The following is a 27,141-nucleotide window of genomic DNA, read 5'->3' on the forward strand; positions in this document are numbered from 1 at the left end:
TTTGTGACAGAGCAGTTTGAGAAATAGGTTAACTAAACAGAATCATGCCCAAATTACAGACCGAAATCTGCATGAATACCTATAGCCTGCTGATCAAATCCTGTGAATTCATGGACCTTAGACAAGATTCCAGTCTGTGATTTTTGGCCCAGACCCTGTGATTTGTACCGTGTCTCGTTGAATGCAGGGCCTTTTCAGCAACTGGGATGGGTTTAAAGAGCAGCCTCACAATGGTGGCTTTGTGCTGGGCTCAGCTACTCAGAGAAGGCAGAGGGGCTCTTGGGGACTGCTAGAGGCTCTGAAACAAAACAGCTCCAGATGCTGTCATCTTTTTGTATATTGAAACAGAAAAGTCTAAACTCAAAATTAAATTTCATTCGAAGTTAACCCTAAATTAATTCGAACTGAACTGAAATTAGTTAGGTTATGATTTGTTATGCAAAAAACAGCACATTATTTATGCTGACAGTGGTGGCTGTATTTAGGCTGTACCCAGATATCTATAAATCTAAAAACATCCAATGCCAGAGTACAGTTTATTTTCACTCATGCATGCTATCACTGCCATCTACAGATCAACAGTGTAAATTCAGAGGCTATAGTCAGTCTTCAAGGGTGACATTTAAATCTCCTGCAGCAGTGGTTTTAACTAACTTCACACCACAGTATACCACAACATTCCGGTCTTTAGTTTGTTGAGTGCGGTTGGGTGAATTAGATTGTCTGTGAAAATGGATGAACAGACCGGCGTAAATACTAAAATGCAGAATACATTAATCAGTCTTATACTGATTTGCAAGGCAATGGGAATTCTTCATAGCAAAACCTTCTAGATTTCATTGGGAACATAAGTGATTGATGCTTCATTGCTTCTACATGAAATGTAGAATTGTTTGCCCGCCTGTTGGATAGTCAAACATGTCATTAAGAGAGCCCAAGGTCACAACACATACACGAGAATGTGGGAGGCGTGTGCAGCAGGTAGATAAAGCATTTAGTTAACTCGCAATGCCTTAACGTCTTCAGAACAGAACAGACCAGACAGACCATGGACATTAGCATTGCAATTTTAATAATTGGCTTTGCTGCTCTATTCGCAGCCTTCCTCCTTCTGGTAATTGGACTCGTGTACTCTGAGATGATGAATTCAGACATTCCTTGTGGGGTTGCAAATCGTGGGAAACTGCATATTGTTCATGGCCTGTTTGTTGGAATAGCAATTGTGGTGAGTATCTATCTGTGGAATTGTTGCTGCTTATTATTTTGTGTTCTCTGCATGTCAAATGCATGTTCTTCCCACTTGAATTAATTAATCTAACTTATTCCTTGGTGAATAGCTGGGGAACAAAGCTGGAGTTATTAAAAGTGGGCTCCGTTCTTTCAGACTCGGTGGCAGAGATGTCTGTCCTTTTTCCGTCCTCTAGCTGCTGATAAAGCTTAGATAAGGGACTTTAGATAAGAAAACACGTCTGACCAAGTTGCAAAAAGAGACAAGGTCAATTGTTTTTCCTCGTGTACATTTAGGCAAAAGGGTAAAAATGGGAGTTACTCAATTCATAATGTTGAGAGTCAAAATATAAATAAAAAATGTTTCTTAGCTACACAGTGCTGTCATCTGCAACCTGCCATAAAATAATTACCAAAAAGCACCTTTACTGTTTAGGACTTTACCTTATATGTCGACAACATCTCACAAGAGACAGTGGGGGGGGGGGGGGGGGGGGTGATCTGACTTGGTAGACGTTTCATTTACTAAGCATGAGTGAATGAATGGATACATTAATGAATCAAATACTTTTTCCACTTACCCTACTGCATATGTTTTCTCTCCCCCCCAGGGCAGGATCCTGGAACGTCTGGGTATATGTCAACAAGTCAGCTTCATTCGATGGTTTAGGGCTCAATTCCTAACCCACATAAACCCAGTTCCCCCTTGCCTGCGTGTGAAGGACCTGAGGTTTTCTCAGGTGCCAGTGCGAGTGTATGAATCAACAGTGGGCACTGAAGGCTTGAGAAGAGGTCTCATGTATTTCCATGGAGGCGGATGGGTGACTGGCAATTTAGGTACAATTTCAAAAGCAATCCCTTTAACCGTACAACATTGTTTTCTCTCAGGACACTTGTACACCTCAGATTGTTATGATGAGCAATCGGTATGCCAAATTTATTCGGTCGGCCTATGCCAATTTCCTGGCCACATTTTCGAGCGTTGTCACTGCGGTTTTTCATAAAGGCCTATTAGTTGGCAGGCTCTGATGAGATTTCACAAGTGCTCATAGCCTATTGCATGAATAGACAGCAAAAAACAACACAGTAGTGGTGTTATTCTTGTTTTGCTTGTATTATTCAATTCAGTCATTTTATTTTGATGAAAAGATTAGTAGCAAATGTTTGTGATAGTAATATAGTATCAGAAGTAGTTATCAGCTTGCCCGGTGTTGCTGGAGTTTTTGCACTGACAACACGCATCATTTTCAGGTTCATGTTTTGGTACCACCCAGGATTGATTAATCAGTGTTCCTGATAAGCTCATGTTATTGTGTTAAGATACCTATAGAGGGTGCTATGAGTCTGTGCCTGAGACCCAGGTTTGATCTACAGTTGCCAGTTTGATCACTTCTGTGATATAATGTTATTTAACTTAATAAGTCAGTCTTCACCATGGTTATTGTCTTCGCCAGGCCAGACAGCCGAAGGCCAGAGAGGAATGTCATTAGAATTGTCGTCGTCGTCGTCCCCCCCCCCACACACACACACACACACACACTGTTAACAAGATAAGATTTGGGCGATTAGACTCCATTTACATTGAATGTATTAGATTTTAATAGGGAGAACCCCCATTGGAGTCTAGACCCTGGTGGTGGCAGTGCAAATGATTTTGAACCTCCATTCTTCTCAACACTAGACGATTGTGACAAGGTGTAGTTGGGGATGGAGGTGGGTTGCTCAGTTAAAGGAAGGGTTCAATCACCTGATTGGCTGACTGCAGATTGGCTAGAAGTGCTGCTTACCTCTCAAGCTGAAGATGAAAACAGAGATTCCTTATTGAATTTTCTAAATTAGGGTTGCGATGCAGCGTCATTGAGGACCCTGTAGTGCAGGGGCCAATACTGATATTTTCACAAATTGGTACCACCTAAAGTGGCCGTAAATATTTGGTATCTTTGTGTTCCTACATGTCTCTAGTTTATATTTTGGTATGATAAACCTTCCAATTCAGTAGCTTAATGCCAGTTATCACTCTTTAAAAAAACCTACCCCATATGAAACTGTGATGTGTGTATATCCTTTCTATGACTTCTAGACAATACATTTTGGTAACCAGTATTATATAGACTGTCTGAGCCAGCAGAGCTTGGGCTTGGGAATGGTGTGTGACAGAACCCTGTGAGTCCAGCAGAGGCTGCTAAAGAGTCAACATGTCTCTAAAACAACACAGCTTTGTACTCATAATACACGATCTTATTATTTACTAAAAGTTACTTTGTAGGGATTTGTGATCTTTCTCTACCTAAACATTTCAAATTATTATTATGATTATTTTATATACACAGTATAAATGACTTGGCTGAACTCTGATCTCCTCTTGTGGCTGAAATGAGATAAACTCCAGTGTCTACCTAGCCGTACAGTAGCGCTTAAATGTTACAAAATCATCTGCAGCAACTGTTCCTTAAGCAGCGAAGTTGCTTGCAGTGCAAGTTCAGCCAGCCATGGCACTTTAGCTGTGGTGATTGGTCAGCTGAGCTGCGATATAACCTCTGTGTGTGTGTGTGTGTGTGTGTGTGTGTGTGTGTGTGTGTGTGTGTGTGTGTGTGTGTGTGTGTGTGTGTGCGTGTGTGACTGTGTGTGTGTGTGTGTGTGTGTGTGTGTGTGTGTGTGTAGTTGTATATTGCTGTTTGACATTTATTATTTGTTTTAGGACAGGATAATTACATTGTATTTACACTGTAACCTTGTATTTCTGCATACCGGTAGTTTTTCTGCATAGTGCAAGACAGTTATAGCCTATAGGTATAACTGTACTGTTGTATACTGTTTATCTTGTTTACTTTTTCTTGCCTTGTATTGCTGTATACTTTAGTACTTTCTTTCCTTACTCTTTACTTCACTATCTGTAACTCTATAACTCTTGACTGCTGTGCTGCTGATTTGCCCCCCTATTGTAGCTGTACAGGTTCATTGGAATGTCCACGCATCATACAGATGTCATATTTTGGTTTTATTTAGGGTGATACTCCTCTTGACAGTCACCAAGACACCGTGAAAACTAGAATAAGAACAAACATATTTTGAGTTGTAGGAGTCCATACTCATTGTGAAATAGGAATTAGTGAGTGCACACATGTGCATTCAAAAGATCACACTAATTCCACAGTTCTACATTAAGCAACATTAAACAATCCACAACAACACATCACAATAAAATCACAGAGAATATGTACCGTGTGCGCCTTTGAACCATGTGAATAATGATAATGTCGTCTCTCTCTGTGACGTTCCCAAAACAAAACAGCTTCTCTCCAGGAACTCAGTTCAACCTCTGACCCTACTGACAGGTGACGTCATGTGAATGACGTGACACTCTGATCATGTGACTCCCTTCCAAAGGGTGCATTTGTACCTTGTGATATAACCTTTTAACATATTTATTGCCATTTGTAATTCTATTTATTCATTATGAAATGAACCCAAAATATGCATGAACATACATAAGCAAAACCATACAATATTATTTATATTTGTAGCTGAAAACCCTGTCTCTCGTTCTGGGACAGTTACACCTATCAATAAATCAATAAAGGTACATATACAGTAGTGTGTGAAAAAGAAGGGTAAAAGTTAATTCCATGTTGTGTGATTTGCCACTTGCAAAGAACCATGCGATCAGTTGTTACTTGCAAACAATATTTCTGCCTACCTTATTAGATACTGCTGATGAAGTCTGCCGGCAAATTGCCAAGGAGACAGAGACTACGGTTGTGTCTGTTGGGTAACTTCTCTCTTCCTTTACACTTTGTCTAAGCAAGTCATACCGTACACCTATTAGGTCTGCAAAGCAACCAGCATTTGATTATCTTTCCTTCCATCTGCATTTCTCACTCCTTTCAGATACCGGTTAGCCCCTGAGCACAGGTACCCCGCCCAGCTGGATGATTGTGACGCAGCGACATGTCACTTCCTGTCAGTGGCAGAGGCAGAGTTTGGTGTGGACCCTCGCAGAGTGGCAGTCGGTGGGGACAGCACCGGGGCGAACCTGGCAGCCGCACTTTGCCAAAGGCTGGCAAAGAAACAGGACGGACATCTGCCGTCCCCCTGCGCTCAGGTCCTCATTTACCCAGCTCTGCAGATGGCAGATTTCAACCTGCCTTCATACCAGCAAAACCACGCTGTGCCCATATTGTTCCGTGGCCGGGTGGCATTCTACTTCCTGCAGTACCTCAATGGGGACATGTCTATCTGCCAGGACGTGCTGGAAGGGAACCATGTCCCCACGGAGCTCAAGCCATGCTATCATGAGTGGCTCTCCCCTTCCAACCTCCCAGAGGCATGCTTAGCTCGGGGCTACACCGAGTTGCCAGCCGCAGAATACAATGGCGAAGTGTATCACACAATTAAAAGCGGCCTGGAGCCTGAGGTCTCACCCTTATTGGCAGAGGACGATGTCATCCGTATGAGCCCGCCCACCTTCATCCTCACCTGCGAGTATGATGTCCTGAGGGATGATGGGATTATTTACCGGAAACGGCTGATGGATCTGGGCGTGGACGTCACCTGGCAACATGTGGCAGACGGTTTTCATGGCATCATTAACTTTATCAACCAGGGGTGGCTGAGCTTTCCCTCTGCACCACGAGTTGTGGACAGTGTTGTTGATTTTGTCAAAACGCTATAATGATAATATTCTAACTGCATGCGTGTTGTTTAATCATTAAGCAAAACAAAAAAAAATATTCACTGGAAGTGATTTTTTGTTTGGAGAACATTTTGAATAAAGAAATACAATTAATTTGTTTTATTGCTTGTTTTAATGAAAAATGTAGCCTCAAGGATGCACACATTATATTGAAAAACAATATTCAGTATTAGTTTCCCCCTCATGTGTTCAAAGACGATTTCCAGTCATTTGCATAATGGAATGTCATTTGTTTTTTTAACGACTGGTGTGAAGCATCTCTTTACACTACTTGCAATGGCTGTCACTGTGTTTGCTGTATCCATAGTAACGAAAGAGCTCCTCTCTTTCCTGCACCGGCTACACCATAATGGGGCCAGGTGAATGCACCTACATCCTGCTATCTGTTTGACTTGCTAAACATGCTCTAGCACAGCAACGGCTCTCGGACAGAACAGCATGGACAAAACAAACATGAGGAATGATAAATGGATCCAACCTGGCTGGAGAATTGAGCAGAAGTATGGAAAGAAAGTCCTAATAGGTAACTGGTTGGAGGACCGACTACAGGTAGGCATATAATATTTTCCTGTTCTTCTTTTGCCATGCACTCAATCTGAAATGTAAAATTTGGCTAAGGGTTAACTTGTCATTATGTTATTCACTCAGCAAGCACAATGATTCCTATTTATATCCGTAGACAGGAACTGGCTATCTTACCCAGTAACCAAATGACATTTTGGCTTCCATTTGAATGTGGGAGCACTGCCTGCTGTCTTATGCCAGAGAGAGCCTAAACATAAGGCATTAGCTCCATGGTGATGTGACAAGAGGTTTTTGCAGTGCCTCAGTTGGTAGTCAAATCTATAGCAAAGTGATTAGACAGCCTCAGTTCAGCTACATCAGCACAGCCTCCTGGTGGGAGAGAGGGGCCGGGGTACAGCTCCACCAGCGTTAATTGCATTGACGGGAGGCGCAGCCACGGACTGCTGCTTCAGGATCTGAGCAGAGGAATGGCTTTAGAAATATTGCACGTCTTCCGGTCGATAGCGAAGTGTGAGCTTTGCTGAACCCTCCCCCTCATTGCTCATGTGGCTGAACACCCAAAACACACACGCACTACACACACGCACACACACACACACACACAGCGCACAGCCGCACACACACACACACACACACACAGTCACACACACACTCACACGCATGCGAGCACACACACACGCACACGCACGCACACACCCCTATGGTACTGTTTGTTTTCTCTGTCTGAGGTAGTTCACCCGAGAGCCCAAGACTGCCAGCAGCACCAACCGCATTGACTATCGGCCCCAGTGGAAATCCAAGCCAGACGTCTCCGTGAAACATTCAGGCCTACGGAGAGCTGAGGTCAGACTAACCTACAACAATCATTGCACTACCGCCCAATTAAATGCCCGACACAACTATTGCACGGCTAGTGGCTTTTCTTTTCCTCAATAGTGGTCACATTTGCATAATATTGACCAGCCCCTAGATAAGGCCTTTCATGAACCTCTTGTCCTCTTCATGGGCACAAATCTGTAGTTGGAGGTGCAGCGGTCATAAAAGGTGTTGAAAACCATTGATTCATTTAAGCAGTTCCTATAAAAGGTTGTTTGAGTAAACTTGCTGCCCATGTGTTTTTCACCCAATGAAAATGATTTAAAGTCTGAAAAGTCTGAAAGGTGATGAAGGCCAGTGGGTAAATTCTAATGTATAGCCTGCAATATAATTGTATTGTTCATGGAGAATCAGTAATATTCAGAGAGCGACATCGTAATGCCGTAAAGTTAGGCTTTAAGGTCATCCTATCGTGTGTACACTTTTATGTTGTGTTTCAGGGGCTTCCATCAAAGGAGTTCTTTACTCACCACAGCACACCAGCCTACCATTACTTGGTCACACTATATGATGAAAGCTATGGCCGTAAGAACACCTCCGCAACACCTTCCTTGCGCTCCTGGAATCCAGACAGCCTGTCGTGGCAGCCAGAAAAGTCTGACCACCCAATTGCTGGTAAGAACCAGCAATATAAAGTATATGCAATGAAGCAAACTGTAAACTGTGTTAAAGTGTAGGCGGCACCAGCATTCAGTACTTAAACTTGGTAAACGTCAAATTAGACTTGGACTGCTACCCCAAAAAAATATGTTTTATTTTATTTTATAATATATATAATATATAACGGGGTCACTCACTGCGCTGGCATAAACAATGGCTCGAGGAAAATAACAACTGAGCCCCTAACCCCTCTCTTCCAGCTCCTCCAACCAAGTTTGGCCTGCTAGAGTCCAAGAAGCACTGTTTGGGAAAGCAGCAGTGGCTGCAGAGCACGTACACGTCGGCATACCAGAGACACCCGCTCAGTGCTTTCGGCCTGGATTCGTTCGCCAGAGCACCTCGTGCACTTTCCAGCCACCTGCACGCTGCCAATCACAACAACAAGGATCTGGGTTTGAGACGGCGCTCCATGCTGCAGGTCCCAGACCACTGCCCCCGTCTCCTGCATTCGATACCTCCACCACCACCGCATGCCTAGGGCCAGATGGACGCACTGGGCTCCTTTGCACCTGCAGGGGCCATGCTGTTTGCAGGGTTTCTTGAGGTTTTATTAGTCAACAGCACATGTGGCATGTGAAATGTAATTGGCAATCAAAAGGGATGAAAAATTTACCAGGAGACTCGTTTTGTCCTCTTGAAGTCTACTGTACGTTGACCGTGTTGTGCAGGGAGCTGTCGTAGTGTGTGTGTGTGTGTGTGTGTGTGTGTGTGTGTGCGCGCGCGCTATGGGCTTGGGGGGTTGTTGGAGGGTGTCCATAAATCATCTCTACTACCCTTCCAGACAATAATTACATGCAAATTCTCTCTCTCCTCATGCTTAATAATTAAAACTCAGAATGGACTGTTAGTTTTGCCCTAGATACTGAATGAAGAGAGAGACGTAAAAAAAGAAAAGAAGGACATAAAGAAGAGGATAAAATAGTAAAAGAGTGGATGACGGTGTTGACCTGAGTATTGAGGCAAAGCAGAAGTTATTATTCATGCAAGGGGGAGTCTGATGGGACGTGTCTAAGTCCCATTCCATTAGGTGTTTAATTACAGGGAATGAAAGTGGGTAATTAGGAAGAATCAAAGATGCTTATGTTTGATGGTCAAACATCTGCGTCAGTCTCCCCTTTTCCCAGGCTGCCTGCTGTCTCCCAGTGCAACTGAAGCCCCTCTAGTCTACTCTGTCCTGACCGCTGTTATAGCTAGTTAGTCACTCTGGTGTGACATTATGGCTCAGTGCTCAGGGAAAGTATGGTAGCTCAGCCTCAGCATTATACACCATGTGCCTTGTGTTTTCGCTCTCAACCACACGATGGTGGTATAGCTGCATGTCACTCGCCCGACCGGGTGCTTTGACTCGGCAATGTTAAAGTTGGTGCCAGGGACTTGGAACTGTAAATGAGAGAACAATTGATATTAATCTTTTTGTTTTATGATTCTTACAGGCATATTTATATTATGTATGATAGTGAAACACAGCAAATAAAACCAGAAGCCTTTGTCTTTGCTTGAGTGAAACTGCTTTATAGGCCGTCTCTGCAATTTCTTGTTATTACCAGGTCTCAGTTTTCACTTAAAATCAATCAGCACAATTATTTGAGAGTGCAACCAATGGGCTATGAATACGTTTACTTTCCTTTGTATTTCATTTACAAAAGAACAGATAAAATATTTCTTTAGATTGATGGATTCAGTACAAATGGCAAGGGTGGTTTAGCTGTCAAAAATGCACATTTCTTTTGTTTCCTTATATCAAACAAAGCACTACATTATTCATAAACCCCAACCTGGAAAGAGTTTCAAAAGCAGCAACATTCTCATAGGGTACATTATTTATAGAATCTCCCATATAAGAACGCTATCACATCATTTACATAATGCCATTGTTAAAGAGCAAACGAAAATAATTGCATTGTATCCAGTCCACTCACTGTAAATAATATTGGTGCCCTACAAGATGATGCACAGTGATAGATTGTCAGCATAGTGCTCGACGGTGCTAATGTGTTATAGTTGAATGAACTCATTTACTGTAAGACTTATTTATGGATTATGTTAGCAGCTAAACAAGAAAAGCATCTGGAATGATTTAGAACTAACCTAATGGCAGCGAGGAGGAGGAGGCAAACTGTAGAAACAATTTATACAGCAGCACCCCCCTGAGTAAATCTAAACAAACAGAAGTCTGATTACCATTAATGGCCTAATATTTTACTTTCATTGCCTGTGACGGAGACAGCTATGCCTCTGTCTGTAATCCCCAGTACACAAAAATGTTGAAAATATTCAAAGAAGACGTGCAGGCTAATTCGATGGCCATCATAATTAGCATGATATGAATAACAGTAATTACATACAAAAGTGATTAACACCTTTAGCCTCAGAAACTGGATGAATAGCAGAAAACAGAACCACTCAGTCAACAAGAAACCCGATGCCACGTGTGATCTTACTGGGACACTCCGTCAACACCCAATCTCTAGATCAATGAAAAATAGAAATGCTTGCTGGTCAGACACTAGTCTGGAGTGGCTTCTTATCAGGGAGTGAGAGGACAAAAGGGAAAAGAATGCCCTTGGCTGCAGACAGGACACTCAAATCCTCGGCTACAAATGCAGGAGAGACCTCATCGGCATTGAACCGTATAGTAAATTGCCGGCTGACGCAGTAGATGTTGTCATCCATGGCAACACACTGGAAGGCAGGGCACCAATGCATGCGTTTGGTGCTGCACTCGTACCATACACGAACCGACGTGTGGTAGCGGTACACGCTGACACCCAGCAGGGGGTTAACTTCGAACCGGTACAGGAAGCTCCTCACAGCCACCATTTCTGTTGTCCGGCCTTTGCTGCCCACGAGCCGACTGGGCTTCCACACATTGCTTTTTGGGTTGTAACGCAGCAGTGTGTATCTAAGGGTTCCCCCCGAGACAAACAGCTCCCCGTTGCACACTGTGGCTCGATGGGCCACAGCGAATGTATCGTTAGGCAGTGGAGCCACGAAAGTCCATCTGTCCGTCCGCGGCTCGTAGCGCTCTACCGAAGACAGGCACTCTCCTCCAATGGCATAAATGTAACCCTGCAGGGCTACCAGCTTGCAGTGAGGCCTGGCCTCATTCATTGGACTGATCTCCTTCCAAATGGATGTTACAGGATTGTAGCAGAACACCCGCTTTGAGGGCACCATCTCCCTCTCTGTGCCCTGAAAGCCAAGCGTTACAAATAGGTAGTTGTCCATCGTGCACATTGCACAGCCTTTAGATATAACCTCCTGCGGGATGGGGCAGAGATGGTGCCAGGCGTCTTCATAATCATCATAATAGAACAGTCCACTGGACGACCCCCTCCTCTGCTCCGTCTCTGGCACCAGCCTCCGTGGGCCGGCACCCTTCGACCAGTCCTGGAGGTCCATGTCAGCCACAACAACAAACCTCCTGCATTTCATTCTCTGTTTCTGAATTTTCTCCCGCTCACCAGCCAATAGCCTTCCATACAAAGTGGGATCCCTGAGCACCTGGAGGTAGTTATCCGACATGACTTGAAGGGCTGCCTCATGCAGGGAGGACTGGCCCTGTTTTTTTGCCAGGGCCAGCACCTCCATGCAATTCCCCAAATCGAGCTTACCCTTAGGGCTTTCTATATCTGGCCCGCCCAGGTGGTCTCCTGGTTGCTGGAAAAACTGAGCACTTGCTACAGTATGTAAACTAGGCTCGTTACCTTTGCTGTCTGAGGGGAGACTGAGCACGGGGTTGGCAGAGGCAAAGGTCAAAGACTCATCCACAGGAGTTGAAGTTAGAACAGGAATTGGGAGCTCAGAGTGTTCTGCCGCAATCAGATAGCTGTTCTTGCGTAGGAGCGCATGCCTGGCAGTGTGCCTTTGCTCACAGCCTGCTAGAAAGATTAGATCCTCCTCAGCACTCCTGTGTGGTAAAACCAAGTCCTGTATAATGATGGGGTTTAGAGATGAGGGGTACTCTGTGAGACTGCTGCCGCGGCTCCTGAACTCCCCTGGCTGGGAGTCTGATGCTTGTTGTCTCTCATAAATGGTTGAGTCCCTAATAGAGTGAGATGATGACTCCACATAGGTGTCATATATCTTTCCATAAACAGTCTTGCAGCCACCCCCCTCCTCCATGACCAGGTTAGCATCCTCTACTTTGATCGCTGCCTTGGAGAGGAAGCTGGAGAAGGCCCCCTGGTGCTCTGTATTCTTCCGCAACTCCCTGCCAACACCCACACTGCCCTCCAGCCTCTGTAGACATCGAGGGGAACGGCGCCCTGTGGGACTGGCTGTCCTACTCTCTCTGGGACTGGGAAGGTTCAGAGTAGATTCACATGAAGCGTTACCACAGGTCATCTCTTCCTGTGTTGTCCAAGGAAATATCTCTGTCCTCTCTATACAGATGCCTGGGTCCGCACTGGAGGTGTTGGATATGTCCTCAGCATTCGTAATTCCCACAGTGGAGTTTTCTGTCTGGCACAGCTGTACTTCAGCTGTGTTTTCACAGATGTCAGGTGTCAGGCTGTCAGGGATGGAGTTAATCTCCATGGGTCCATGTTGTTCGTCATCTTTGTTGGGATCTTCTCTGGTCACCTCTTCCGGTGTTGACCACGGGACATTCTCTGTCCTCTCTATGCAGATGCCTGGGTCCACACTGGAGGTGTTGGATATGTCCTCAGCATTTGTAATTCCCGCAGTGGAGTTTTCTGTCTGGCACAGCTGTACTTCAGTTGTGTTTTCACAGATGTTGTCATAGTCAGATATCAGGCTATCAGGGATGGAGTTAATCTCCACGGGTCCATGTTGTTCGTCATCTTTGTCTGGATCTTCTCTGGTCACCTGCGCTGTCCAAGGGAAAATCTCTGTCTTCTCTATGCAGATGCCTGGGTCCGCACTGGAGGTGTTGGATATGTCCTCTGCATTCGTAATTCCAGCAGTAGAATCTCCTGTCTGCAGGCACAGCTGTACTTCAGCTGTGTTTTCACAGATGTTTTCAGGTGTCAGGCTGTCAAGGATGGAGTTAATCTCCACGGGTCCATGTTGTTCGCCATCGTTGTCGGGATCTTCTCTGGGCGAGCTTCGACGCCGCAGGGCCGTCTTGCAACTTCGACAGGTTTCATCCGTGGGTTCTTCTCCAGCCGGCCTCTCCGGGACATCTCTGACACTGAGCTGCACTTTCCCATGTCCCCTGTTGCTGTAGAACCTGTAGGCCCAGGACACCAGGAGCACGGCGGCTGTAGAGAGTGTCAGTTTTAACAGCAGCTGCATGTCTATCTGAACGCCCAACAGCTCGGCTATGGGCATGGCTGCAGGCTGGTTGTGACTGTGACGGGTGTCTGAGCTTGGCTTACGTTTACTTACAGTATTGAGTACTATGTATTGTCCTGGGTTGCGTCTAAGCCGAGGGTAGCATGTTGCTTGTTTTCCATCGTATGAGAGCCATGGTGATCTGATGACTGTGTTGCCTCTCAGAGCAGTCAAAGGGTAAGTTGACACCCATGGATATACTTTGCATCCGTGTCCCTAAAGGGGCGGTGCGCCAGTCCTGCTACACCTGCTGGGGAAGAGATGCAGGCTTACTAACCATAGAGAGCATATGCAAATGCCCCATAATGCCATAAGTCAATATTTGCTTATGAAATTTGCTGAGTCACCTGATAGCTATTTTCCAATGCGCTGATATAACATTAATTCAAGTGCCATCTAAGAACTTTATTGATTCTTCTTTGACTTTGTTTTTAAGAAATGCTAATATTCTTTCAGCTCAGTGTTTACAATGTGAACAGGAGTGGCCCAGGTCATTTCTCTTCGTGTCAGCAACTGACTGTGTCTGTTATAAAATAATAATAGATCACACTGTTCCAAACATGTGATTAGATGCTGCAAACCCAGTTTAAATTAAGGGGCGAGGAATGATGCTAGGTGACATTTATCAAGTTCATAATAACCAGGATACATCCTGTTTGCACAGCCAAAGCCAAAGAGCAAAGGTCTGTCTCTGCACCAATACACATGCCAGGCTTCACACTGAAGAGTCGTGCCTGCAGCTTATGCATGCAGGGACAGAACCACTCTATGCACAAACATTTTTATAAGCTGTGAAATGGAAACTACTTGGTAATATGGTCACAAACAATATGTGAATAAAACAGACAGTTCCGCTGAGAAATGGCAAACAGTGTCTGCATGGAGCCTGATGTATCCTGACAATGCCATCCACCTTTATAGACTACGCTGAGATGCAAACATATATCTCTGTCACATGGGAGCTGTGTCACTCAGTCACAGCTGTCGGGCCTGTCGTTGCTGATAACACCGTGCTTGAGCGGTGGCTGTAGTCAAGCGACACAACAAAGTGGGCATTTCAGCAGCACTCTGGCGAGGATTTCAGACGTTGCGTTGGGAAAGGGGGTTGAATACAGAAGGCGGTGCCATGTGTCCTCTTTGACATGGCCACATGTTTGGTCATCTGATAGCATGCCCCGTGGATGACACAAGGGAAACTGGAATCCACAGGTAACAGTTAAGTTGTGAATAATTCACTCATGGGGCAACTCCATATGCTCGCCACGTCCACCCCGTCTCAGGTCACAAGTGAATCATTCAGGCTCCGCCCCTGTCTCAGGTATACCATTCAGGATCACTGCTGAGCAAAATGGTTGAAGGCCATGTGCATAGATGCACAGATACACTTTCACCCCTGAGTTAACTGGTCAACATACTGTACACCAAAACAAGAGTAGAAGAAGCCAATAAAAACAGTGACTATTTACACTAGGTACTGTACATAAACATAGATCATCGTCATATTTGACACTTTGACAAAGAATAACTGCACAATGATGTTTAGTGTGTTGGAATATCTCAAACAAGTTTCAATACCATGCAAGTTAATTTTCATATTGAAATGAGTTAAATGCAGTGGCTTCCTCAACAATGAAACAATCTTCTATCTTAATCTTAACCTTTAACCAAGACCTTATCAGCCTTCAATTTCCTCTGCTGATGAAGGGGATCAAACAAGAGACAAAAAGGTTTGAGAGTCATGGTGCCCTGGGAGGGAGGGAGGGAGTAAAGTAAAAGATCTGTTCAATACAGAGAAGTACTACGGCTCATGAACATCCATAGCGTGACTGAGCCAGCCATCCTAAATTGATGATTGATGCTCATCTTGGGAACAAAATAAAATAATAAACTTATAATAAATTAAAATCCTTTCCATAATGAAACAGTACTTTACACTATATGTGTGATTTCAAATAGCCCACACAGAAGCCAGCTATTTGTCCCCCTTCCCACATTAAAGTCCATTAGTGAAACACATTTAGGCTACTGCTGCAGTAAAGGGATTTATTAAAGGACGATTTCACCAATGTTCAACATGTCTTTTAATAATTGGTCCTCACTCATGCTCATTATATGGTACCATTTATTTTACACGTGGCCTGTGTATATGAAGATAGGTTGAAAATGGTTGAAGTCGATCTTTAAATACTTACCACCTATCTTTAAAAAAGGCCAGGTTTCTTTATTCATTACAGAAGACAATGAGGCCTCAAATATGAAAATATCCATGACATTAATTGTTGGTGGCAGGTTTTTAGTCCATTGTCTTTCAGTGGAGGCCAGTTTTGTACCTTTGAAATTTTGTTTGGAAGGTCAGAGCAGAGGTGGATGCATATAATTGTATGTTGTAAATCTCTCCACATGTACAGTGCAAGCATGCACATGCATGTGTGTCACACATGAACAGATTGACAATTAACTAATTAAAAAGCAATTGGCACATTTCTTTCTGACACATCCACAGAGGATTGGGGCTTTCTCTCTTGAGTGTGAATGGACAGAACAACGGGTGAAGTGCTTCTTGAACCAAAACAAAAGCTGAGCTACATGTAAATAGCACACTGAAAATAGCCAATCTACAAGCTCACAAGTCACAACGTGTCGCACTGCACACAAAAGGCACACCGAAGACGGAATGATGAATATATGAAAATGGGACAGTGAATATTTCAACTCACACTGATGCGTCATTCATACAGGTGAATGCCTTGCCTTGTGCCCTTGCACACAGTCTGATGTTATCTTTTCATTTGTCAATCCGCTTTTAACACGTCTGAAAACAGGGATCGAAATGGGAGTGGATTCTGCTGACAAACACACTGTTTGTACCCCAGACAGACAGACACACACATACACATTTATTAGGTTATAGGCACCGCTCAAAAATCGGCAGATCCATCTTGATCACATGACTATAGAGATAATGTGTACCAATTTGCGTGATGTTTGGACAGAAACAATATAGAGAAATAAAAGTTCTTAAGCCATTTCGACGTGGAAAGCCTATACATTGTTATACCTTTCAATTCGGGAAAGCATCTGTGTAATTTTAGTTGTTACTATATATTGTCACTGTCAGGCAGAAACCTTGTATCTCCAATGTGCATGTGTCTTCGCTACTTCAACATACAAGAGTCATGGACAAAAGTAGTGCAATATGCGAGGCATTGTGCGCCTGTAGATGGACTATTTTCTATATTTTAAGTTTTTTTTTTAATTATAATAAATAGAAAAGGTTTTGTACATACAAGGTTTCCACCCGACAACAACAATATATAGAAACATGATTAAAAAAAAAGAAAAATAAATCACACCCGTGAAGTGATCGAGGGCGCTCTTATCATCATAAATCCTCATACATTATCTCATTCCGTCCAATCACAATTTGCGTCCTCACCTTCGTCTTCAATGTTTGTGTTTACACGAACACTCAAAACTGGCCATTCATTGTCAATGGCATTCAATGTTTGTGCTAGGACAATGTTTGTGTTTAAGAAAACCCTCAAAGCCGGACATAGGAGGGGCTAGCGCCCCTCAAAATTGAAGTTTTTCAGAAAACGTATACTGTAGGTCAGGATTTAGGTGTTTTTAAGAAGGGTCTAACTGTGTTAACTGAGTCTATATACAGAAGCAGACACTCTGTATAGCACCTACTGTATGTCCTCCTTCCTGTTCTCCAGAAATTAATTCAGCAGGCACATGAATGTCTGTTTATAATGTTCCTGCAACGCTGCCTCTCATCTAAAAAATGCAATATGGATTGTACTTTGGCAAGGTGAGCCAATCTTCCCCTGTGGATGGGCGTATCCTCGATCTGTTTCTACTAAGCTTTTTAAGAGAATCTCATCATCTCTTATCTCCCACCAGGTTTAAAACGTAATCCTTTAATACACGCTGTGTCCTTAGAATATAGCTTAAATTGCAATTATTGTGAACTCCGAAGAAAAAAAAGAGAAAAGGATTACTGCAAGGATTACATTCACAGTGTAAGAATGAGAGAGAGAGAGAGAGAGAGAGAGAGAGAGAGAGAGAGAGAGAGAGAGGTGGCGGTCAATGTGGTGTGTGAAGCAAAGCATTTTGTAACTTGCATTTAGGTGACCTTGGGGGAGGGAGGGGTTACACTGTGATACACAGGGTGAAGAATCTAACATGCCTGAGTGTCCAGGCTAAAGTATTCAACCTTGGTGAAGCTCATGGCAAGAGAACCTGTGATTTATTTTCTTGAACGTGTGCCTACCCAGTTTCTTGTGTCCGAAATTGTACCCCATACCCTGTATCTGTTGAGTACTCTGAAATAAAGCACTAGCCCAAGGGTCAGGGGTCCAGGAATTCTAGCGGTGCCCCTGCTTATTATAATGAAATTGTGTCTGTAATCAACTACCCTTGTCTACCAGATGTGCTGAAGTGCCAAAGAGTAGACATACAGTAGAATGTGTCCGAAGTTCCGAACATTAAAGGGATAGATACACACTACTAATGCTTCATTCATAGTCTGTTATAAGACGATTTCATGCCCCGAACTACAGCCAGACAATGTGTTGCAAGATCAGTTATTGTCTCCATAGGCATTTTCAACCTCTGCCCCAAATCTTTCACATTAGCCTGTTATAGCGACACCAAGAGACCAATTTTTGCAAAACACATTGTTTGATATAATTTTGTCCAAACATCACGAAAATTGGCACACAATCCACACATTATATCTAGGCTATTAGTCATGTGATCAAGACGGATCTGTCCAATTTGGTATAGTCCATTCTGATTCACCTCTATAATGACTGAATTCAGATATTGCTGGCCCACAATAATCTACCTGAGACATGAGCATTTTCTCTAGTCTTGGTGTGCGACACCATCCAAACACACTATCAGGTCATAAGTATAAGTCAAGGCTGATAATTTTGATCATCTCTCCATTTTTAATACAGATGATATGAAACAAATGCAACAACCCTGTTTTACACACGCTGCTTCAGGTGAGCACCTCCCCGGATTGGCGGCTAAAATGATCCTACTAGAAATGCCTGGGAAAAGGTGTTACGTATTGTACACAATGTAGGTCACTTAAGATAGTATGTAACAAGTAAATAACTGGATTACAGGCCAGCGACGCCTCATTTATACTTGGTTGTGCACAGGGGTCTCGTGCCGAAAACAGACAATCTACAAGCTCACAGTTTATGAACTTGTAGATCTGCCATGTTTGGCCCAAGACACGATGCATAAATATAAATCAGGCTTGACAATGAGTTGCAGTGCAGCAGTTGGCTGCAGCACACAGAAAGGAGAAAGAATCTTCAAACGTCACATGCACCACAACCCCAAAATGGCAGACATATTAGATAATTGTCATATATTTTCAGAGACCTGCCATATAGATGTAAAAAGCCCAAAATAAAAAAAGGCTGTGAATTGTTCATGTCCTTACAGCCTGGGGTTATCTCTAGAAAAGGTGTGTTGGAATGAGACCTAAATTAAAAAGGTAATGAAACTGCAAACCCTCCCAAAACACATCCATAAACCATTCCCCTGACCTGACACCCATATAACCTCTTTAATTATCTTCAATATTTACACTGATGTACACAAAATACACTCCAAAAGAGATTTTTTTCCTTTTCTTCCCCCACAGTTTCTCAACAATTATTTTTTCTTATTTTTTTTTAAATCTTTTCATACATTCCGAGCCATCAGGAAAAAACAAAACCCTTAAAAAGGGAGGGACAAAAGAATGTTCACTTTGAGCGACGGCATTAGTTTGTCTTGTGGTTTCTATTCCAGGGGGAGTGTGAGAGAAGGGTCGCGTGGTCAACGTGGGGTCACATGTCACATTTTAGTCAACACCAAACAAAGTTAAAAAAAACAAAAAAAAAACATTTATTTATTTATTTTTGTTATTTTTTATCAATTCATTTTATTGATCAACAGGCAAGACGAGGGACAAGAAGCGAATAAAATAAAACAAAATAAAATAAAAACATGTAAGTATGATTGGGCAGGGCTATATTGGAGGTGGTTACTCTCTTATTTGTCTCTGGTTCTTTTTTTTATAACATTATCTTGGTTATTATTTCTTTACAAAAAACAGAGTGGAGCGCCATCATGTGACGACATTGTTTCCTGATCGACTAACGCATGGGGGGGTCTGTTGATGACTGGAGAAGGCTTGCAGGATAGTAGAATGTATGTGCGTGTGCGTGCGTGCGCGCACATGTGTGTGTGTGTGCGTGCGTGTGTGTCTTAAGTGTGCATGTGTTATTGAATAGTGTGGGTACCATATACTGTATGTGTGCCTTTGTGCGAGGACAGCAAATACACTGTAAACCCCTCAGTGCTAATGTAACCATTATGGGTCCATTTGGTTCCATTTTTGACACTCAGTTTAATTTGCACTGAGGAGGATTTTACCGTGTACGTGCGTGTGTGTGAGTGGGTGACTGAGTGCGTGCATGCCTGCGTGTGCGCGTGTGTGCGTGCGTGTGTGTGTGTGTGTGTGTGTGCGTGTGTGTGCGTGCCTGTGTGTGTGTGTGTGTGTGTGTGTGTGTGTGTGTGTGTGTGTTATAGGAAGTTTCACGTCAGTTCCACAATCACTGTGAGGACAAGCGCCATCCAAGTCAGTCCGAGCATGTCCTTGCAAGATGCTCCATCTGAAAGGGCCACAGGAAAAAGCCACAGTCAGGTAACGACACACATCACTTGTTTCAACAATGACACCATTTGTAAATGACAATAAAACACAGCGTGCAAACCTCTTTGGTTTTTACTAAAGACATTTCTGTGTTTGAATGTTTTCAGTACTTTTACTTCTACTCCACTGCATCTCAGAGGCAAATATTGTACTTTTACCAGTGTTGGGAAAGTTAACTTAACTAGTTCAGTTCACAGTTCAGCAATTTAAAAAGGAACTAGTTCAGTTCATAGTTCATAATTCAACATTTTGAACTAAAGTTCATGGTTCCATCGTTATATTTTATTTGCGCTCCAGCTGAGAGACAGGGATTTAGAGAATGCTGACTCACTCAAATGAGATGTTAACGTCCTGTAAGTAGATGTGGAAATAAAACTAGTGTTGACTAATCAATACAAGTGGCTCTTATTTTTATGAGGCAGTTTCTGCACAGGAAGTCCACTTCACTTGTAAACAAGCTACGATGGATGAGCTGTCAAAGTACTAGTCGCTAAACCACGTTAGCGATCATATTTACAATATGAAAACTGTCACTTAGACAATGTAGGTTACACACGCTGGAATTAAACATGGAACCTGCAGACAGCATTAAGTGAGTAATTCATTGTATATGTGTTGGACGTTCGTGGTTGTGCTAATGATAAACGGACAGCTGCTGCTAGTGGGATCCTAGGCTCCTGCTGCTTAACGACGACACTGTCGCATCTGTTGCATCTGCCCGTGTGAACGTCTGTAACGCCCCCACTCACTCTTGAACGAAGTTGAACGAGAAAAAGTGACGTTTACACACGCCAGAAATGAACGCGTTCACAATGACGTTCATTCCGGCAGAAATACAGTATGTTCAGTTCACGTTCAGCCCAAATGAGAACGCATTCGTGAACTATCGTTATTTGAACGCGTTCGGGTACAACACTGACTTTTACAGTACAATTATTGAAAACCTTTAGATTTAGATTATTATTACAAAACATACCACTTCAACCCTACATTTCAGCGATTCGAAAATAGCCTATCTACAAGCTCACAGAGCTTGTGGATCTGCTATTTTCAAATGACTTTTTTAGACAATGTATACGTTTGAAAACTTTTGAAATGGATCTGCATAATGAGTATTTTCTACTTTCGGTACTTAAAGTACATTGCAATACCGACACTTCAGTACTTTTACTCAAGTAAAAAAAAGTATTTCTACAGTGCAGTATTGATACTTTTACTTAAGTAAAACATGTGAATACCACTGTGGTCTGCCTATACTCTTCCATTTGACGAGTCCCAGTGGTTGGGTACGCCACCTGCTGGCGGATAAGTGGTATTTCCTGCATCTCAAACAGCAACAAATCCAAGTGGCTGTTCCGTCTCAGCTCTTAGCTTATACATCTTACGGATTAATGCTTAAAAAAAAAAAAAAAAAAAGGCAAGTGGACGTTCATCCTGTTAAATGTCATAGCCTGTGGGGACTAGTTGCAAGGGGAAGGAAAGGGGGTGGGGGTGGTGGTGGGGTGCATATAGTGCACACACAAACACACAGTAAACCAACACGGCATAACCCCAGCATTCACTACTGGTCCCCAAACAGCTGCTGCGACTGAGCACTTAATGGCTCCGTGCCTTGCTCAAGGGCGTGAACTTTCTAGCAGTAGCCTAGTTTATGAGGAAGCTCTACAAGCTCCACCAGGTGCATGGATTTAACCACATGGACCCTATAGCGTCACTATTCTGGGCATGTCATCATAGGCGAACATTCAGCTGTAGATTAGGCCTTTTCGGCAAAGATATTTAGTACAGTGTGACCAAAAGGAAGGGATCTAGTGTGACCTTGGGGTCTCTGGTCAACTTAAGTACAGACGGTTCAAGTGGTTAAGACCAAAAGCACCAAAAGGGGATCCCGTCCTGAACACTCATAGGCTTACATATGACAGTACACAGAAAAGGTATCTTGATACAAATTTCAAATAGCCTACTGGGTAAGAAAAACAATATCATAATATACAAAATACTGGTCTGAGAAATGTATTTGAGATACAAATGCAGATTTTGTATTTTGAAAATACATAAAAACTGATGTTGATTACTCAATTCATAGATCGATTGCCGAATATTAAATTAATTGCCTCTGTCAGAATTTCTAAGAATAATTTGATCATACAAGCAGTCTCTCTGCCTCGTGGTGCACCATGCCCAGTGCCTCTGTCTCTCTGCCTCGTGGTGCACCATGCCCAGTGTTTTTCACTGCCTCTGTCTCTCTGCCTCACGGTGCACCATGCCCAGTGTCTCTGTCTCTCTGCCTCACGGTGCACCATGCCCAGTGTCTCTGTCTCTCTGCCTCGCGGTGCACCATGCCCAGTGCCTCTGTCTCTCTGCCTCACGGTGCACCATGCCCAGTGCCTCTGTCTCTCTGCCTCACGGTGCACCATGCCCAGTGCCTCTGTCTCTCTGCCTCGCGGTGCACCATGCCCAGTGCCTCTGTCTCTCTGCCTCGCGGTGCACCATGCCCAGTGCCTCTGTCTCTCTGCCTCACGGTGCACCATGCCCAGTGCCTCTGTCTCTCTGCCTCACGGTGCACCATGCCCAGTGCCTCTGTCTCTCTGCCTCGCGGTGCACCATGCCCAGTGCCTCTGTCTCTCTGCCTCGCGGTGCACCATGCCCAGTGCCTCTGTCTCTCTGCCTCACGGTGCACCATGCCCAGTGCCTCTGTCTCTGCCTCACGGTGCACCATGCCCAGTGCCTCTGTCTCTCTGCCTCACGGTGCACCATGCCCAGTGCCTCTGTCTCTCTGCCTCACGGTGCACCATGCCCAGTGCCTCTGTCTCTCTGCCTCACGGTGCACCATGCCCAGTGCCTCTGTCTCTCTGCCTCACGGTGCACCATGCCCAGTGCCTCTGTCTCTCTGCCTCGCGGTGCACCATGCCCAGTGCCTCTGTCTCTCTGCCTCACGGTGCACCATGCCCAGTGCCTCTGTCTCTCTGCCTCGCGGTGCACCATGCCCAGTGCCTCTGTCTCTCTGCCTCGCGGTGCACCATGCCCAGTGCCTCTGTCTCTCTGCCTCGCGGTGCACCATGCCCAGTGCCTCTGTCTCTCTGCCTCGCGGTGCACCATGCCCAGTGCCGACACAAGGCAGCAGAGCCCATAACCCCAGAGGATGGGATGGCCAGCTGAGACTGTGATTGGCTGAGGCACAACCAGCCAAGAAATGTCACAATGAAGGCCGCAACAAAGCCATTGCAGCCGGAATAGCAATGGACGAGTCGTTGAAATTTTGACAATGATGACGTGCTGATACGCTTAAAATCAGCAGTAGAAAAATAAACAAATGGCCCCTTCATGAGGTTCCATTTGGTTCCAGAATGCGTACTTTACCGGTTAGCTGCGGAACTGACTGACTGACAGGGGTGGTCTCCCCCACACACGCCATGGGAGGACCGGGCTGTTCAGCCATTAAGCGATCAGGCACGTGTGGGGCGACCTCTCGGGGCCTGATGTTCTACACTGATTTGACTTGCATGCAAGGCATGTCCGCGCCTCGCTTTGCGATCCGCGCCTCCACGCTGACCTGATTCTGTCCTTGCTGTGGCACACCTGCTCCTGCTCTTTCCCGGTAGCATTTGCATATTCAAATTGCATCCCTGAGATAGGGCTACAGAGAATGGTAAGAAAAGAAGGAAAGAAGAAAAAAAACGGAAAGAAAGAAAAATAGACGAGAAGGGGAGGGATGGAGACAGAGAGAGCCAGAGTTAACGAGAGGAGTGTTAGAGAGAGAGGGGAGAAGAAAAGAGTGCCAGGGTTGAGAAGACAGACAGACAGACAGACAGACAGACAGACAGACAGACAGACAGACAGACAGACAGACAGACAGACAGACAGACAGACAGACAGACAGACAGACAGACAGACAGACAGACAGACAGACAGACAGACAGACAGACAGACAGACAGACAGACAGACAGACAGACAGACAGACAGACAGACAGACAGACAGACAGACAGACAGACAGACAGACAGACAGACAGACAGACAGACAGACAGACAGACAGACAGACAGACAGACAGACAGACAGACAGACAGACAGACAGACAGACAGACAGACAGACAGACAGACAGACAGACAGACAGACAGACAGACAGACAGACAGACAGACAGACAGACAGACAGACAGACAGACAGACAGACAGACAGACAGACAGACAGACAGACAGACAGACAGACAGACAGACAGACAGACAGACAGACAGACAGACAGACAGACAGACAGACAGACAGACAGACAGACAGACAGACAGACAGACAGACAGACAGACAGACAGACAGACAGACAGACAGACAGACAGACAGACAGACAGACAGACAGACAGACAGACAGACAGACAGACAGACAGACAGACAGACAGACAGACAGACAGACAGACAGACAGACAGACAGACAGACAGACAGACAGACAGACAGACAGACAGACAGACAGACAGACAGACAGACAGACAGACAGACAGACAGACAGACAGACAGACAGACAGACAGACAGACAGACAGACAGACAGACAGACAGACAGACAGACAGACAGACAGACAGACAGACAGACAGACAGACAGACAGACAGACAGACAGACAGACAGACAGACAGACAGACAGACAGACAGACAGACAGACAGACAGACAGACAGACAGACAGACAGACAGACAGACAGACAGACAGACAGACAGACAGACAGACAGACAGACAGACAGACAGACAGACAGACAGACAGACAGACAGACAGACAGACAGACAGACAGACAGACAGACAGACAGACAGACAGACAGACAGACAGACAGACAGACAGACAGACAGACAGACAGACAGACAGACAGACAGACAGACAGACAGACAGACAGACAGACAGACAGACAGACAGACAGACAGACAGACAGACAGACAGACAGACAGACAGACAGACAGACAGACAGACAGACAGACAGACAGACAGACAGACAGACAGACAGACAGACAGACAGACAGACAGACAGACAGACAGACAGACAGACAGACAGACAGACAGACAGACAGACAGACAGACAGACAGACAGACAGACAGACAGACAGACAGACAGACAGACAGACAGACAGACAGACAGACAGACAGACAGACAGACAGACAGACAGACAGACAGACAGACAGACAGACAGACAGACAGACAGACAGACAGACAGACAGACAGACAGACAGACAGACAGACAGACAGACAGACAGACAGACAGACAGACAGACAGACAGACAGACAGACAGACAGACAGACAGACAGACAGACAGACAGACAGACAGACAGACAGACAGACAGACAGACAGACAGACAGACAGACAGACAGACAGACAGACAGACAGACAGACAGACAGACAGACAGACAGACAGACAGACAGACAGACAGACAGACAGACAGACAGACAGACAGACAGACAGACAGACAGACAGACAGACAGACAGACAGACAGACAGACAGACAGACAGACAGACAGACAGACAGACAGACAGACAGACAGACAGACAGACAGACAGACAGACAGACAGACAGACAGACAGACAGACAGACAGACAGACAGACAGACAGACAGACAGAGAAATGGCACACACAGAGAGCGTGCAGAATAGACACAGCCAGAGAGACAAAAGGACAGCGACAGAGAGACAGAGGGAGGGACTTGAAGACAGAGGACAGAGATGGACAAGATTGACCAGAAGACAAAGATATAATGCAAGAGAGAGAGACAGGGTTGGTGAAATGGGGACAGCAAAACAATGGCGAGATGGACAAGTGCATATCATCCCTGTAGAGTGTAGATCATAAATCTTGTATCTTCGTAATTTATCTAGCAAAGTAGCTAAAATAGCCTACAAGCTCACAATGCATTGCATTACTATTTGTGAACATTTCCGAAAAAGTAAAAGTAAGTAAACTTATCAACATACTGCATCATACATCATCACATTCCGGCTAATCACTTTTTATCCTCAAGTTCAGTCCGGCTAATCACTTGTGGCGTCCTCAATTTTCTGTCCTCAATACGTACAGTATACATTGCTCAGCCAATCAACTCAACAGACAAAGCTGGGCATAGGAGGGGCCTCAAAAAAAAAGAAAGACAAAAAGATGACATAGAAAACATGCCCAAAATAGGGATGCCAGCTTGAAAGTGGTTACGTTTATCTGTGGGTATTATGAATATGTACGTATAATCTGGGAAAAGTATTAACAGTACACTATCTATCTACTCTACAGTATCTACAGTACACTGGATCCACTGGAATGCAGGTAATGTTTTCCTTTTCCTTAAAAGTAGTGGTTTTGGACAAAGGTATACTACAGCGACGATATACTGTATAGTGCAATACAGAAAGAGAGACAAGAGAGAGAACAGACCACAGGGACAAACAAGAAATGGAGTAAGATCCAGAGAGAGAGAGAGAGAGAGAGAGAGAGACTGAGACTTCTGTGAGGACAGGTGGCTGTCACATCCCTCTGCGGCTTCAGCTGACAATCCCTCAGTTTTACATACGATAATCTGAGCAACCACAAATAAGCCACCACAGCAGCGCGTATGAAATACGCCTAATCTCACACTGCACCACGACTGACAGGAGCGCCGATTTGTTACCGAGGGAGGTTTGACGCACATATCCCACCCCCACCCCCGCATCCCCCCTCAGTACGTCATCACTGGTGTTTCATCCCCACATCCCCCAGGAACACTGCTTCTATTCAGGACCAAACGACTGACGTCCTTAATCAGGCGGTGATGGTCAGCGTTGATGTGCATTGCATAAGAACAAATGACACACAGAACACAGACGATTTGCAATCAACATCACAGCTCACGTGATTCCTCCCTGGTAAACAACAGAATGATCATTACGATTCCAAAACAGGAATCCCAGCAGCTGTTACCGTGAAGGCTGCGATACTTACTGCTCTTGGTCTGTGTGTTCTTCATCATGCTTGGATTTTCTGTCAGAAACGAAGAGAACAGAGAGAAACTGTCAGATGGCATTACCAAGACAAAAGGAGAAGAAAAAATAAAAGGTTAATCACAAAGAAGCTGAATTTCAAACGTGTTATGTAGTTACCGGATCAAGAAAAGGATGCACTAGATAGGAGTT

The 27,141-nt window shown here is 44.5% G+C and overlaps 3 protein-coding genes across 4 annotated transcripts in view; 1 reads left to right on the forward strand and 2 right to left on the reverse strand.

The window, feature by feature from the left end:
* Positions 1-1,048: 1,048 nt before the first annotated feature.
* aadacl4 (arylacetamide deacetylase-like 4) lies at positions 1,049-5,899 on the forward strand (the record flags this gene model as incomplete). Its single annotated transcript, XM_083770956.1, has 4 exons — positions 1,049-1,225; positions 1,839-2,064; positions 4,933-4,996; positions 5,116-5,899. 4 exons carry the CDS (start codon positions 1,049-1,051, stop codon positions 5,897-5,899), a joined length of 1,251 nt encoding a protein of 416 aa, XP_083627082.1.
* A 4,190-nt stretch (positions 5,900-10,089) lies between these two features.
* On the reverse strand, positions 10,090-13,276 carry klhdc7a (kelch domain containing 7A; the record flags this gene model as incomplete). Its single annotated transcript, XM_083771125.1, has 1 exon — positions 10,090-13,276. One exon carries the CDS (start codon positions 13,274-13,276, stop codon positions 10,481-10,483), a length of 2,796 nt encoding a protein of 931 aa, XP_083627251.1. The 3' UTR covers positions 10,090-10,480.
* Positions 13,277-18,348: 5,072 nt separating this feature from the next.
* Positions 18,349-27,141, reverse strand: part of igsf21a (immunoglobin superfamily, member 21a) — a 280,322-nt gene continuing 271,529 nt past the window's right edge. For both annotated transcript variants that reach the window (XM_083771276.1, XM_083771277.1), the window contains exons 9-10: positions 26,951-26,989; positions 18,349-19,965 (exon numbers count right to left, since the gene is read on the reverse strand). In XM_083771276.1, the coding sequence (XP_083627402.1) occupies positions 19,889-19,965; positions 26,951-26,989 (116 nt within the window). In that variant the 3' untranslated portion in view covers positions 18,349-19,888. The remainder of the gene's footprint in view (positions 19,966-26,950; positions 26,990-27,141) is intronic.

Source organism: Protomyctophum parallelum (genome assembly GCF_964188405.1).
Source record: "Protomyctophum parallelum genome assembly, chromosome: 8".
Taxonomy (NCBI): Eukaryota; Metazoa; Chordata; class Actinopteri; order Myctophiformes; family Myctophidae; genus Protomyctophum; species Protomyctophum parallelum.